A 16,857-nucleotide genomic window follows, 5' to 3' on the forward strand; every position below is an offset into this window, starting at 1 on the left:
ATTCTGAAAATATGGTTGATAAATATATTAAAATCTTACTGTGGTCACAATGTGATACTATATTATTCATTACATTAGGAGTAATGGCCATCTTTAGCATAAAATGTTCCCCGTTAGTGTCAATGGATATTTACATGGAAAAATTGGAATAATGCATTAAACTGGACAATAGTTTTTCTGACATGTCCTCTTTAAGAAAATAAAAAAAATCCTGTAAAAAAAAAAAATGTTTTGAAAACTAGGCTGAAATGGCACTGAATAGTAGGAATGACCACATGACATAACATCGATCATCCTTGTGCATGCAACGGTCTATGCACATCGACAACAAGGAACTAGTCCACAGCTGTATTTTCATCCAAGATTCCACCATATACTAAGTCAATGTTTACATAATCTAAATAGAAACTAAATTCAATTGAATAATGAGGAAAAAATAAATAAAATGAAAAGATATCCTTTATTTAAAATATTACTTCATATTGGCAAAAATGCAAAAACAAAATACAAGAATACAATGACTAAATTATTATTTTCTTTTATGTTTATTGAAAATGAAAGATATGACAGGTCAGAAACATTACTTGGAGGAACTGGTTTTTACAGATAATATTAATGAAAAATGGCAAAACTGTGTAGAAGAGATTGACCATATACTATTTATCTGACTGATAAGCGGCAGTAAAGATGGACAATATACAGTGAGAGAAAAGACAGATTACTCTTAGAAAGTGAGAGGGATCAGCTTGTTTGACAGATGCTTTAGACAGCTGTCTTTTTCTGGGAAAGGTTGATCTTGTCGCCCAGACTCAAGGCCATACCCTTTAAATGAAGGGATAAATTGTTGCATTAGATTAAAAAAAAACATTCAATCAAAAAGTAACCAGTTCTGCCAAATCATCATCATGTTACTCAAATTGAGATTGGATTACATGCACATTCATTAGGAGATCCTTTTTATATTCTATTTGTGCTGGTCTCACTTTGATAATACCAAAAACTATGTATTTGGATCATTGCATACTGTACAACAGTACATTTATTTTACTACTTGAACCCCAGCCTCCATAATCGAGAAGGGGGGCAGGGACGACACATGCCAGAGGGATTCAGAGGGAAAGAATGATATAGCTGCTGAGACTCACCTGGCTTTTGGCTCTGATGCGAATGTGTCCATTAACAGGTGCATCAGGCCCCAGGTGGATGGGCTTCTCAATGCTGACATTAGCCAGGGCATCTTCTCCAAAGATGGAGCGTGCATAAAGGTTGGCAGCCATGAAGCCACAGAAGCCAGACAGTGCCTAGGTTAAGTGAACAACAGAGGATATTAAGAATATTTTCAAGCCACACAAATGTCTTCATCAGGATATTCCATGCAATGCAGTCATACTGACCTTCTCAGGAGTCAGGCACTTCATGTTAGTTGAGCCGAGGATGTGGCGGAGGTACTCATTCAGGTCAGTGATGTTGGTGTTCACTGTCACCTACATTAAACAATCTTTTAAAATATCTTTTACGGACATCATGACTACATTTTAGCAATGTAAACAAACAGGAACAGATAAGGTATGGTGGGCAAGACACCAGTACTCAACACCAGACTCCCTGGAACATCAAAGCTTGGCTGAATTCAAACAATTGCGTATTGTACAACAAATATACAGAAACAAAGAATAAGGAAGTTGAGAAAACCACAAAATACCAACATTTCTCAGCCAAATTAAGTAACACCTAGCATACCTTGTTCTCCCACTCAAATTCGGCCCACATCTGTCTGAACTCAGCATCGGTACACGAGGCAGGCTGGATGTAGTCCATAATGTCAATGTGGATGTCACTCAGGACAACACAGTTCCTATCACTTGCTGCACCCGACACGTCATAGACTGCAAAAATGCATATGGTCAACATGAAAGTGACAAAATAATATTTGGTTCATGACTTTTGGACAATGAATGGGGGAACTTACCAATGTTGCCAAATATAATGCCATTCTCTGTGGATGCCACCTTTACGTTAGCCTTAATGTTAGCAAAATCATGAGGAGCTAGAGTCAGAGGAGAAGGCTTCTCAACCAACTTTAGGTCACCTGTGAATTGAAAGATAACAGTTATATAATACAGTATAACAGCAAAAGTGAATGAAAGACAAACTAGAAATGCACTGTCAAGCTGCCAACTTGTGCTTTGGCCATGAATGGCCTACTTGTGCACGAGCAGAGCGTGCAACCTACTGCTGACTCCTGTGTTTGTCCTCCTTTGTTTATGGCTTTCGTCTTTATTTTTTATATTTTAAAGAGGGGTGGACAGTAAGTTGTACTGTCCACCCCTCTTTAAAATATAAAAAATAAAGACGAAAGCCATAAACAAACATTTACAATAAAACACCAATAGAAAACAAAATTTCTAGTTTTTTAAAACCGTTTAAATAAAATAACATAATATACTTTCCACAAAATGCGATTTGTTGCATATAAATATCTATACACAAATATACTATACTACCTTAAACCAGGGGTTCTTAATGTTTTTGGCTGGGGACCCCCGGAAATGCTTTGGCCATGTCTCGCGACCCCCACCCCGCCCCACCACCAATACAAACCGAAGATATATCATAAATGAATACTGAAACCAGATATAATCATTAAGGAAAGTTTATGCATGCACCACGTACTATGTAAACTCTTAATTTCCATTTTACAGTCATTCAGTTGCATTCACATTTTATTTGGGGGGGGGGGGGGGGGGGAATAATTTTGGGACCCACCAAAATAATTTGGCCCACGGGTTTATAACTCCTGTTCCTTTGCAACAGGGTCTACTACCGTTAGCACTTTATTAGCCTTTGGAGAACATCAACATAAATACATATCTCAATCGGCCACGTATGTCGGTGTTGTCCCTCGGCCAATCAGGGACCACCGTTCTTACCCCAACATGCATGCATACATACATATACATACCCAGCCGATCACCCAGCCGATAACCAAACGTACCGTAGTTACGCCATCAGCCAATCCCTGATTAGCCGAGCGACGCCACCGACATACGCAGCCGATTACAGTACTTGCGCTCTGCTCACGCAAGTAACTAGCAAAAAAATATCAAAGGAGACAAAACTCAACTCACCCAAAGTAGCTAGCTCCAATGTACAGTTCTGAAGAGTATCACTGGTTTGGTTGACCACCAGTACATCCAGTACTATGTCATACTGGTTGACATGAACATAGGCCTCAGCATAGACTGGGTCAGAGAAGCCTGTCAACTGGGTCACCTGTAGTAGGAGGTCAAAGTAATTCAAATATACTATATATGCTGATTTACAATAAAGACACAAAGTGACAGTCACAAATAGTTGATCTATATTGCCTTTGTGTTACTGACATATGCAACAAGTACTCCATTTATGGATGCTGACCATTAACAACTTCAGTGCCTTCTGCTGGTGATTTAAATAAGAATTAGCATTCTATAGGTCAGAAATATTACAAATTAGAAGGAGGAATACTAAAGGCAGCTCCAGACAGCACCGATGGTCAGCTGTCGGCCAGTTTGAAAGCGTCGGGAGCTTGTCGGCAGGAGACTCCTGACGACAAGCTCCCGTCGTTTGCCGTCGATATCGGCTTCCTGATGCGTCAGAACCCGTTGATGAAGAACTCATGTTTCAGGGCTGACTACTGGTGTAGTGTGAACTAGATACCATATTCTCAATCTCAACTCTCAATTCAAAGCAAAGCTAGCAAAAAAATGCTGTTTTGTTTTGGTGCAGATGCTCCGGTGTTGCCAGATTCTGTGAGTGAAACAAGCGACCAGGTCTATGAAAACAAACCCAAAAGAAGCAACCAGTTTCACCACTTGAGCCATATTACATCAGCTATTTTCAAAAAGAATCGTGAAAGCAAGCCCAAAAAAGCAACTACACTTCAGAAACAAGCCCAAACTAAAGCAACGTGCAACTATGAATATTAAGCTATTTTACAGGACAACTAGCCCAAAGTCGCTTATAATAGGCAGAACTGGCAACAGTGCAAACCAGCGCTTCAGGCTACTTTGCATGTGGAAAAGGAATGTTTCATCTGCCGACTATTTGTGCTGATTAAAGATGCTAGTCTGTTGCAATCTGACAGTTTTAAGTAGTATTTGACTAGTCTGAACAAGACTGTTTGGTGTGGAGTCACCTTAAGCAATTTGCAGGCATGAATGGCCAGCATACTGTTAACCCATTGGGGTTCTTGTTGTAATCTACAGTATATATCAACATTCAGCCTCAGTCCTAAATGGGTTACTTAATAAATACTTCAATCAATTCCAAAACAGAGAGTCTACCACACACTACTGTGCATTGTAAATTATGTCCGTAAAGTGGGGCTGTACCTTGTTGAGTTTGGAGGCCAAAGGATCAGTAGTGTCCTTCCTTTGAGTGGTGCCCATGGCAGCTAACAGACTGAGCTGAAACTGGTCCTCCTTAGAAGACACATCAGTCTTTGCTGTCAGCTGCATGAAGGAGATGGGGTCGTCGGCCTGAACCGTTACATTGCGCTTCTCAGACTCTTTCTGTTGGTGCAAGGAAGTATAAAATAAGGTTGCAGCATTTCATGTGATTATGCCCTCTGCTATAAATGACAAGAATCAATCTTAATGGCAATAAAATGGCAACATGAGGTGAAAATATCTGCTTGATCAAATAAACATGACACATTTGTTCACTGCCATAGCATTGTCCTTTCTCATCCTTGAGCTCTACAAAAAAAAGAGCTTTAGCATTCAGTTAATGCTCAGTCCTGGGAGTTTTAAAGCCTTTACCTTCTGTGACAGCTTCTCTTCCTCCAGTCTGACAGTGAGCATGTGTGACAGAGATTTGCGGCACTCTTTGTTAAAAATGTCATTCATGAGCGGCGAACACTCAGATAGGACCTTAAGACACAGCGAGATGCGGTCCACGTCATCATCTGTGATTGGCTTCTTGGGCAAAGTGGACTTGCCCAGGTGAAGTATTGTGACCATGATCAACATGGCTTCTGCAACAAAGCACTAAAATAGAGAGGCCAAGAGCATGGATTAGAGGGATATATCCACAACACTTTGTTGATACAGTAGGTAGCAACTACATCTCCATTACCGAGTGCCCAATGATAAAGCAGGTAATAAGGGTAATTGGTTGCACAATAAAAAAAGAAATCACACCCATGTGAAGTGAGGGGCGCTCTTATCATTATACATCATCTCATGAACAACAATTTATGTGATTTTGTTAGCCGATTTTCTCGTCTACATACGACGTACATTTTCCGTTCGTTGTCAATGGCATTTCATGTTTGTGTTGCCACAAATTTACGTCATATTTGAGGGACATATGACCTAATATCTCCTTTCATTGTCAATTGCAAATATGAGACGTGTGGGGGAAAAAGCTGTATATAGGAGAGGCTAGCTCCCCTCAAAAAATAAAAGGATGCCCTTCTGCGAAATTACAATTTAACCATTAAAACCCTCTATACTAGGCCCTACACACTCACAGAACGACACGTTGTGGGCTTGCCTTGTAGATCTGTCATTTTCACAGAATGTTCGCCCCCAGAATAGTGACACTAGTACAGTACCTTTCGCTGTACTGTACATTGACAATACATTTAATCTAATCTCATCTCAAGTGGTTAAGCATTTAGCAATGAATGCGTCAAGAATTGAATGCTTTATTAATGAAGTGAGAACAACTCACATTTTGTTTCTTTTTGTCTTGTACAATAGCAACATAGCGTAAAGCCACTTTGGTTAGCGTTGTAGCCAGTGAAGCAGCCACGTAGAAATCACCATCCATCAGGAAACCTCTGAGTGGAGGTCTGGAACACACAAGGATCAGACACATAGTAACAGCTCTTTTTAAAGTGAATATTGGCATTTACTGTTACTTTATTTTTATTTAAAGAATTAGCAATACTTTCCTTCTCATGTTTTGTAAAATATTACTAGCAATGTTTGATAAAATCATAGTAGTAAGAAAATCATTTAACACATTTTTACCTGTCCTCCTCTTTCTTGGAAGGGCGAGAGGAGCTAAGGGCACTCTGTGTCACATATGTGCCCATCTCTGTCACCAGTTTCTGAGCTGGGGCTGCGTTCACCTCCTCGTCTGGTTTCAACTCTCCAGCCTCTTTCTTTATCTCATTGTCTACTATGGGAATCTGAAGATATCAGACCGGCAGATGTGAGAATGTTGCAGTTTCACATTTTCCTTGCAATGCTGTGTAATTAGTGTTAACCCATTTTGGGGGGGAACCCCTTTTGGTGTTTTAAACATTGTTATAATTTAGCTATTGAAAAATAGCAGATCTACAAGCTCATAGCGCGCCACCGAGTGGCGCGCTACGAGCGGCGCGCTACGAGCTTGTAGGTCTGCTATTTTATTTAAATCGTAAAAATGTGGCGCAAATCTTTGAATATATATTCTTTCAAAGTGAATGTTTTTAACTCAGGTCTAAATGGGTTAATGCTTAATAATCAACAAGGCTCATACCTCTCCTAATGACCTGCGGACTTCTGTCATCACGTTTTGAATATCCTCCTTTGTGGCACAATATTCCCCCAAGATCCACAGTGCTCCTCTGTAGATCCTAACACAAAATACAGATCAAATGTTACCAACACGCACAAAATCCACTGTTGTCCGACATTTATTCCCCCTCCAAAACATAACGAGATATAAATGAACCATATGGGCCCGGACGGTTGCCGTAGCGGCCTGGGCACCTGACAGTGTGTTGCGGGTTCAAATCCTGATCTCTCAACGACCTGTGCTGTGTGTCACTCCCCGTTTCCTGTCAGTCTACTGCACTATCAAACCAGTAAGACACCCTGAGGGTGCACTCAAGACACTGTACCCGCTGCCACCCTTAGAACTCCATACAGTATATGGAGCTGACCTGTTCTGACATTCCATATGTTGATCTGACCTCATCAAACCCTGTACACTCAAGACATGCTCCATATATGGCCAGTACAGAATTCATTCCATGTGTTGATCTGACCCCCCATTCCAAAGCGCCAGTGCTCGCCCAGCAGTCTGCTGTCACCCAGGCGGATGCGGATGCGTGCACGCTTCTCCCCCTCAGGCGTCTTACTGGTATAACTGAGGAACAGTAGGGGGCCAAGTATTGATCCCTGGGGCACTCCACAGGAGATCAACTTTTGGTCAGAGGTGTTGTTATTCCAGGTTACAAAATTGCTTTGTAACCAGCTTGTGAGCCAGGAGAGAGATGAGTATAGGACGCATGAACGTGTGTTGGCCAGGATGATTTATTAACACTTCCTGTATTAGCTGATGTACTGTAAGTGAGCGCGAGTATATATACACACAACACCAGACAACTAAACACAGTGGCACGACATGTTTATGAGGTCTTACTTGACAGTTTTGATGTTATGGAAAACTTCCAGCATCTTCTCTATGATAAGCGGCCTCAAGTTTTCAAATCTCTGGATGGCCTCCCGCACAAACTCCAGCACATCTGCTGCAGCCGCCTCATTAGTGTCACTTAGGAACTCCATCAACTGACACACACACACACACACACACACACACACACACACACACACACACACACACACACACACACACACACACACACACACACACACACACACACACACACACACACACACACACACACACACACACACACACACACACACACACACACACACACACAGAGTGAGCATGTCATAATAGCTGAATATTCAGCCAAAGCATATAAAGAGTTTACGCAGCTAAGCCAAATATCTGGCTGTCTCACACAGAGACCTAAATATATCTTAGCAAAATGAAGATACATTGTGTTTGAATAGTAGGCAAGCTCACCACAGGAATGACATTGGCAGCCATATCAGGGAAGCGCACGCTGCAGGAGTGGAGGGTGCGCACCAACAGTTGCCTGTATTTATCAGTGTCCTCGTGCTCTGTTACATTGTTGGTTTTGATGACCTCCTTCTTCAGCACGATCACCAACTGCAAACCAACAGAGGGCTTTAGGATTGGACTCCTCCAGAATGATGTCCATGTTGGCACAGGCAATGACAACATGCACACGCACAACGTACCTCTTCTACGTTACGAGAGGAGACGAGGTCCAGGGCCAACTGCAAGGTCTTCTTTCTCACCTCCAGGTCAGGTGTGCTTAGAACACGCAGAATGTCCATCACTAGGTCCTGAAGTAACAGGGGAAATGATTGTGTACAGAGTTAATGTACCTATGTTTGTATGTACTGCATTTCAATTCAAACTTAATTAAAAAAATATATATATATACAATATAAACAAGACTAGAAAATCCTACAAGCAACAACCAATCATTGTTGAAAATACCTGAAGTACTCGCTCATGAGTAGGATGATCCTTTAGTTCAATGAGACGATCAAGGACAATCAGCTTCACATTGTTGTCACTCTCCTTGATGATCAAGTCAATGTAGCACTGGGCAGCAGCCTGAAGCCCAACAAAACGACCCAATTCAATAATTAGAAAAACACTGGCTAAAATATATCAAAAACACCAGGCCCTACTGATTTATGTTATCACACAATGTGTGGGAAACTGTGCTGAAATCAGTTTGGGAGTATTAACCACTATTTATGGGTCCATCTCCATCAGAGTTAAAGCCTTGGTAGAGTACCTTGATGGCTGTGGGTGCACTGGAGAGGGTGACAAGAGTACCAGCAGCTTCATATTTGACAGCTGGGCTGGATGACTGCAGCAAGTTGTAGATACAGCGGATAAATCGGGCACGCTCAGATGGGTTGGCATGGCACACCTGACAGTGGGGAAGACAGAAATAACAAGAACACAGGTGTCAAACCGGCTGTTCTTGCAGTGTGCGGTTTTGCTATCCAGCTTTAAAGCACCATAGTGGCAGCAATACATGTCATTGTCGATTCAGAGCTTCGCCATATATCGTACACAAACACACATTTTATTTTTAGATTTTGCATGCGTTGCATTTTCTCCAAAGTCATGTGTGTCTGTCATAAGTGATTATTGAGAGAGATTATGTTTCAGCCCTATGAATTTAAATTGCAAATCAATCTTTTCTCCACAGAATATCAAAGTATAGTAGTTCAATCAGTCAATGGGCTAAACATGCAAGCCCACCGGTATTTAACCCATTCTGGGCAGGAACCCCTTTTGGTGTTAGCATTACCGAGTGGCGTGCTACGAGCTTGTAGGTCCGCTATTTTAGAAAAATCGAAGAACGACATAGAAACATAGCTTTTTCAGAAAACTGTCAGGATGTAGAAGACATTTTTAGAATCTGATCTCAGGTCAAAATGGGTTAAGCATATTAATATATAATAAAAGGTATGACTCACTTTGTAAATCAGCTCCACGATGACTAACTGGAGAATATCACCAAATGTGTGCACTTGATCGATGCATGTGCTCAGGTAATCCAGGGCTCTGTCCTGTAAAATGAAAGTTACTAGGTTTAAAATAAATACAAAGATACTGTATGTTTTGTGTAACATGAACACAAAGGAAATATGCTACAAACCTGGTCTGCATGGATCAGCATCATGAAAGCATTTCTTTTACAGCTTGCATCTTTCTCATTGACAAGGAAATCATGGATCAGCTCTGGAGCATCTGGGATGAGATTTTCAAAGTTCCTGGAAAAAATAAAAAAGGGCGATTTGTTCATAATTAGTTGTTCTCAAACATTATAGTTTAAAAATCAATACAAGTGAACAGCAATATCATGAACAGTGTGTACTACCTATAGATGGTGTAAATTGCCAGGACAGCATTGCGGCGAACATAGCTGTGTCTGTGTTCCAGGCAGGACCGAATGGCTGGCATGAGAGGCTCCAGTAACTCGGACTCCTTCAACTTGCACAGGAAACGCAGAGTAGAGCCACGAATGAACTCATTGGGGTGCTGCAGGTCCTGAGAAGCAAAGGAAGATTATGAACTAAGATTGATCGATAACTGATGTACAAAAATAATAAAGGCACCATGCCCGCAGAGTTACCACCTAAAGCGGAAAAGGTCTTGTAAGAACAGGTCAAAACATTTTGGACTGGATGTTGGGAATTGGCAGATGCCGAACCACCTAAGCTGGCTCCTTTCCAGGCGAAGAAGCAGCGACTCTACTCCGAGTATCTCTCGCGTGACTGAACTTCTCACACTATCTCTAAGGGAGATGCCAGCCAGTAGCCACCCTTTGCAGAAAACTCATTTCGTCCGCTTGTAATCGCAACCTTATTCTTTTGGTCATGACCCACACGTCATGACCATAGGTGAGAGTAGGAACGAAGATTGCTTGGTAAACAGAGAGCTTTGCCTTCTGGCTCAACTCTCTTTTCGTTTGCGGTACGCTACATACTAATTCCTACACGGGTTGTGCTTATAACCACAGCCCCGGGCAAGTTAAGTTTACTGACGTTAAGGTTAGGTCTAGGTATAGTTTTACTGATGTTATGGTTAGGTTTAGGTATAGTTTTACTGAGGTTAGGCCGTTAGGCTGTCAATCACAGCGACTGGCCAATCACAGCGCGCATCTTGCACAACCCGTGTAGGCTTTGGTATGTCGCATGAGGTACAGCGACTGCAAAACCGCCCCTGCCGCTCCGATTCTCTGGCTGATCTCTTTCTCCGTCCTCCCCTCACTCGTGAACAAGACCCAGACATACTTAAACTCCTTCACCTGGGGTAATGCCACATTCCCTACCTGGACTTCCCTACCTGAAAATAGCATCGGTGCTAGTAAGGTATATGGCAGTGTAATCAGGACAACCACAAAAAAACTGCCAACTAACTCTTCGGTTTTATAAACAAGTTATATCACATATTCATGTCTTATGGACCTGGAAAATATCAAATAAGGGGGGACAATCAAATAAATTATAGTGTGTGTCTCCCCGTTGGAGAAGACTTTAATCTTCATCTAAGATTATCACCTCTACCAATAGAGCGTCGCAGTCCCGCCCCCTACCATGGTCCAGGAAATGAAACCCAATGCATTTTTCCCATAGACATTTCTTAAAGTATTTATTTAAAGACGGTTACGCCGCGGACAAAGCCAACTCGAGTCGTGACAACTCATGACAACACAAACAATATTTTGGGCCGAACAAATAATTAGAATAAATAAATACTTTCTGAAATGTCTATGAGGAAAATGAACGGAGAATCATTTCCTGGTCCAGGGTAGGAGGCGGGACTGCGACGCTCTATACAGTAGTGTCGAGAGACAAGAAGCCAATGGCAGACGAGCATAATGGTCAGTGCATAACTGGCTGCACCACCCCTTCAGGAATTATTTCATTTTTTAAAGTACTTACGTTACGTTGAAACTACATTACAATATACTACGTTTGTTTAGTTTGTTACATTTGTTTTTTAAGATTTATTTTCTTTTTCTGTCTTTATTGTTAGGTTGAAAGTAATCTGACAGGAAATGGGGAGAGATGGGGGGGAAGACACGCGGCAAAGGCTGTCGAGATCGGGAGTCGAACCCACGGCACATCGTCAGACTGGCTCAGCAGCCTAGGTGCCCAGACGGTTGAGCTAACCGTCCGGGCCAGTTTGTTAATTTAACTCTATACTCTGTGGCAGTCAGTATGTATCATGCATTAGCCTGCACTGCAGTCTTAGTAAATCACCATTACTATAAAACTTGATATAACATAGCCTACCTTTCTATAGGCATCGCAGACCAGGATCATCTCTTGAAGCAGTTTGCCATCTAGGGTTGTCTTAGGAACAATCTCCCAGAAGATCAACAGCAACTTCTTGATCGTGTGGTCTTGAAGTGGCAAGACGAAGCGAATTATGGTCATCAGCAGTCCAGGCAATTTCTCGCCATTCAGAATCATGATGATCACCTTTTTCAGAGCCTCCGTCTTGGCTTTGATCTCTCCCTTTTCTTTGGACAGGCAAAATAATCATAATTAGAAAAAAACTAAACTAAAAAACAAATCCATAACTAAAATGTGTCCAATACCCATTACACACATAATATTGCTAATTTCTAAATAACTTTGACAACATAAAAGTTGGGAAAGGACCATTCAAACATTGCATCTGGTATAATAAAGTGGTTAAAACGTTGAAAATGTTGGTGTAATGTCTCAAATGTAGTTAAAATTAGTAGTTGAATGTGTAGTTAGTAATCTTCATAACCCCATTAGAATTTTCGATATGTGAGGAAATACATACCCAGATCAGCTTTAAGGCTGACTTCAGATGGGGGCTCTGAGTCATTTGGAACGTTGATAAGAGTGTAACAAACGTTTTCTGCAGCTGTCATTTTGCTGCAAATTGTGCTTCTCTGAAGAATCCAAACTAGGGTGATTTCTGAATAATAAATGAGAGATGTGAAAACAATTTAATTTTTTTTTTTTTTTTTTAAACTATACTTTTGGTTGGTGGAGAAAATATTACCACCCATATTACAACTATATGATTGCCGCACTTGTTGATAAGGTTCAGGAAGTAATAACTAATGCTTAATACATTAGTTAAGCATTAGTTGTTCTGATGAATTGAAAATGGAGGACGCTGATGTAAACAAGTCTTAGTGCTTTTTCTGGTTTTATCCTTGTAGCAGTTTTTGTATTGACCTGTACTTTTGTTGAAATGTACCCATTCTACATACTGTGAATACAAATTTAAAAATCACACCCATTTGAACTGAGTGGTGCAACTCCCCTCTCTCTCTCTGTTTCTGGCCCAACAGCGCCACTTTTGCCCCTACTGGTACTCATAGTCACATAGGTTAAAGTCACATAGGTTAACACGGACATCGCTGTTCCTTGGAGTGGTTGCACCACTCAAAAAATGATTTTTACATTAATCAATAAAATATAAATTGTACAGTTATACTGAAAACAGCTTCAGTTTTCTTTATTTTGTAGTATAATGCAGCAAAGCAAGAACGACATGTAGTGAATAGATACAAAATTATACATTACAGTTGACAAACTGACAAAATAAAGTGTGATTTTGCATGGTGCTATAGGCTATAATCTAAATTTTCCATAAATAATTGTCACTTCTGTGTACAGTTTCTGAGAGTTTTATAACATTGATTTAGTTCTTTAACATTCCCATTTGGCACATATGAGTCTCACTACATGAATGACACTACGCAGACCTGTTGAAAGAGCAATGGCTCCAATAGCCCCTTTCGGGACCCTCGGTTACCTTTTCTGATTTTTGGACGGCGGAACCCTTAAGTTACTACCCTAGGGTCCCTTATCCACTCTCCATGGGAAGCAGCTTTACCACTGTCTGTTCACGGAGACCCACGGGGTCGCTTGAGTGTTGATGAGATGCTTCAAAGATGCATAGAGTAGAAGTAGGACACCGCGGAAACGTGTGCGAAGTGCTGTTAAATCAGTGTTACCGTTAAGAATTTCAGAGAAGCCAAAACTTAAAAAAAAGATTAAAAATACTTCGGTTAATGCCATTTCGTACACGTTGCGGCGGTCTCCTATAGCTGTTTTATGCATCTTTGAAACATCTCACCAACACTCAAGCAGCGCCTCCGCTCTCCGTGAACAGAGAGTATGTACATCTGCATCCTATGGAGGGTGGAATAAGCTGTCAGGGACCCTAGGGTACCGCGTCCAAACTTCAGAAAAGGTAACCGAGGGTACCGAAAGGCCCGGGGCTACGTCCCACCAGACCATTTACGTGCAAATAACATATTCTACAACATAAAACCATGTTATTTGTAGATTATACACAGGATGTAAGTATTTGTACATAAGAGTTAGCTCTGGTCCATAGCCTTACTGCTTCTATGATTCTGCCCTGAAGTATCATAGAAGCAGTAAGGCTATGGACCAGAGCTACATAAGAGTAGAAACAGATTTTGTTTCCGGGGAAAAAGCCAAGCGCGTTTAACATAATTATATTAACAATCATATGCAACGAAATATCATGTAGTTTGTTTACTTTATTGACAAAACCTGGTGTAAGCTATAACGACACACGGTGTCACGTTAGCTTGTTAGATCAGTTCTGGTCGGAAAGCGACATCGTATTAGCACTGGCGTGTCTAACACGGAGTATGAATCAAGGTTTTGCACAAAAAAAAAGCAAGTTATAATGAAAATAAACCACCTAGTTTGATTCCCAGCTGCGTTTTTGGATGACATGTCGCTAAGCTAGCATAGTGTATGTTAGCTAACTAACTAGCGTCTATGCTCAGCTGAGGAAAGCAATGAAATGGATGAGTTTCTGGTGGACAAAACACACATTACGCATTAAGTAGTGGTTAAACATACATACCTAAAATAACAGAATACACTCCCAAACTGGCTTCGGAGGTGTCTTGTCTATTTACATGAGAAAACCCGTTGACAATATCCTTTTGACGAGCTGCTGACTGTTCGACTTCGACTTCCTAGTGACGTGGAAGATCAGTGTTGTGAGCCACATCACTGCTACGGTGCGCGACAAGGGTCAAATGCATACAACAGTATAGTGTGGATGGTAACTTTTCCTCCGAGGTGGAAAGTCTGGAAGTTAGATGGTATCACAGGTAAGCAAGACTGGACACCTGAGAAGTCTGGGCACCTCAATGTGAAATAAATGTTAAAAACTAAAGAATATGTTTTGGTAAATGGCCTGATTAATGCAAAGTATACATGATTTGGACTAGCTCTGGTGAGCTAGTCCAAATCATGTATGTATATGACCAGAGTCTGGTCCATAGCCTAATGCCCTGAATGCATTAGAGCTAGATTTGGACATGAGACCTGTGCAAGCCAAGGGGACCTAGGCTGTGATGTGACTCCCCAATCACCCCTATTCATCAGGACAGCTGTGACACATGACTGCTGACTGAATAAAAGCCCTGTTGCACTTGTAGGGCTGTGTCTGGTGTGATGATGGTGGAGGACTTGGTTCCACCACCTTGCGCAGAACTGTGATACAAGAGTCGGAACAGACAGGCTATGTCCCCATGACCTGGCTTGGGAGAGGTGCAACATGCTGCCTGATTGAATGCAATGGAGAGCACTCATTGAAGCCGTATGTCCCATGGCATGCCATAGAGGATGAAGAGGAATAAGTAAGACAGTATGCAGTGGTGGCATGCTAACAGGCTGATAAAGGCTGGCTGTTATAGTTGTCGGTCTGGACTCCCTGGAGGCTGTATGCCGCAAAGGACACTTTCAAAGCTACATGCCATCATGGACAACAGCTCTGTCAAACTAGGGAGTTTTCATGATCCTGAATCCATTCCAAGCATTAGTTTTGCACAAAATACACTCCTTGGGCTAAAAACAGCCATAGACATCATGACAAATGTGATGTCAGCACATTTTGGGGTGCCATGTCATTAGTCAGAAGGTTCATCGTTCTGAAATTACTATCCCTCTCTCTAACCCTAAACTAAACATAACCGCAAGCACGGGAGCAGTGCATGTTCGGACTAACGGGATTATGGGCAGTCCCCCATTTGGGCGCAAGCAAAAGAAAACAATGACATTTTTGCCAGCCATAGGATGTCAATGGTAGGGCCACAAACTCCTATAAAAAAGATTGCCCAATACTAACAGCCGGTCAGCAAGTGGATTCATGAATGTATGTGTATATAGACAATATTTTAGGCCAATAAAAAAAGACTATATACCAAATTTCCCACTTTAAACAAAAGAAGCCTGTCGGCTGCCGGACTACTCCCACTCTGCACACAGATGAGCAATATAGCAACAGACTGAGCTTTTCCAAGAGCCCCTACCTGAGGTAGCTCTGGTCCATAGCTCTAATGCCAATGGCAGCAAGAGCAGTAAGGCTATGGATCAGTCCTATACCTGAGGTAATTCTGAGGTAATTTCTGCTGGTGGCCACTCATTGTCTACACTCTTAAAGTATTATAAAATACTTTTCTTTGCAGTACACAGTTAGTATTAGTATCTGCATTCATATTCTGATACCATGTTGTGTACTATGTCCATGTCTGTCTTCCTGTTGTGACTTTTTCATACGGTGTGTTGCAGCCTAAAACATCTGCAATTTACCCCTGGATAAATAATGTTTTTTATCCATTTTTATCCAAAGCATGTTCATAAAATATAACCAACAAATGTATTTAAAAACATTGTAAAGCTGTTTAGTTTGTAGCATCCCACAAACATCTGCAGTTAATAAAGGAAGATTGTTTTATATGGAAATTGAATCCCTTAGAAATCAATAGTTTTTACCTGTCAGCAGACTTCCTGAGCATCTTGCAATCTCAGTGGACTTTGTTGGGCTCACTTGGGGGTTGTGAGGCCTAAAGCGGACAACCTGTCAGAGCATTGTTCATAGCCAACATTTTTATGATTCTGTCAAGCGTAAGTGAACGAGACAATTATGTCTTAAGCTTCTTTCATCTTTTCCTGACTGCTTATCTTTAACAGCATTTACTTATTACTAGTCCATACAGGTCCTTCAGGTACTGTCTTTCTAGGAATTATTTGTTAAACATCTTTATGGGATTCATATGGATTTATGTTGGAAAGGACAGTGGAAAACATTTTTATGGGATTCATATGGATTTATGTTGGAAAGGACTGGAAACACAGGGAAACGAGGGTAGAGGCGTTACGGATCCCACCATAGATCTAGGCTGGGCAAACCCAGATAACTACGGGGTAGAGGGAATGATTGTCTCGCATTAACCACTTAATTCTGATGTCTATTTCAAAGTATGATCCTGTTGCGCTGCAAAAATAGCCAATCTACAACTTAGGCTAAAGTTAATGCAACACATGTACGTTTGTAGATCTGCTGCTTTTTGGTTCTAGAACTGGTTCCATTTATTTTTTATGACTAGTCCATACCCGTTCGGGGATATAACATACCTAACCCCTA

The 16,857-nt window shown here is 41.3% G+C and overlaps 1 protein-coding gene across 1 annotated transcript; it reads right to left on the reverse strand.

The window, feature by feature from the left end:
• Positions 1-526: 526 nt before the first annotated feature.
• Positions 527-14,441, reverse strand: copb1 (COPI coat complex subunit beta 1). Its single transcript, XM_079497500.1, has 22 exons — positions 14,287-14,441; positions 12,208-12,345; positions 11,685-11,914; positions 9,764-9,933; positions 9,542-9,656; positions 9,360-9,452; positions 8,666-8,803; positions 8,359-8,478; positions 8,094-8,201; positions 7,855-8,001; positions 7,402-7,547; positions 6,514-6,610; positions 6,021-6,181; positions 5,719-5,839; positions 4,803-5,030; positions 4,374-4,553; positions 3,129-3,273; positions 1,970-2,089; positions 1,741-1,886; positions 1,395-1,484; positions 1,146-1,301; positions 527-822 (listed from the first exon to the last, which is right to left on the reverse strand). The coding sequence occupies exons 2-22, from the start codon at positions 12,296-12,298 to the stop codon at positions 763-765; spliced, it is 2,862 nt and encodes a 953-aa protein (XP_079353626.1). The 5' UTR covers positions 12,299-12,345; positions 14,287-14,441; the 3' UTR covers positions 527-762.
• Positions 14,442-16,857: the final 2,416 nt, after the last annotated feature.

Source organism: Electrona antarctica, assembly GCF_951216825.1.
Source record: "Electrona antarctica genome assembly, chromosome: 3".
Taxonomy (NCBI): domain Eukaryota; kingdom Metazoa; phylum Chordata; class Actinopteri; order Myctophiformes; family Myctophidae; genus Electrona; species Electrona antarctica.

Bases quoted from the DNA above. Each gene is read 5' to 3' on its own strand.
- copb1 (XM_079497500.1), bottom strand. From the start codon at position 12,298: ATGACAGCTGCAGAAAACGTTTGTTACACTCTTATCAACGTTCCAAAT. The intron at 6,182-6,513 runs GTATGAGCCTTG...TGATATCTTCAG, and splicing joins TCCGCAGGTCATTAGGAGAG to ATTCCCATAGTAGACAATGA. The intron at 1,485-1,740 runs GTATGCTAGGTG...TGTTTAATGTAG, and splicing joins AATTTGAGTGGGAGAACAAG to GTGACAGTGAACACCAACAT.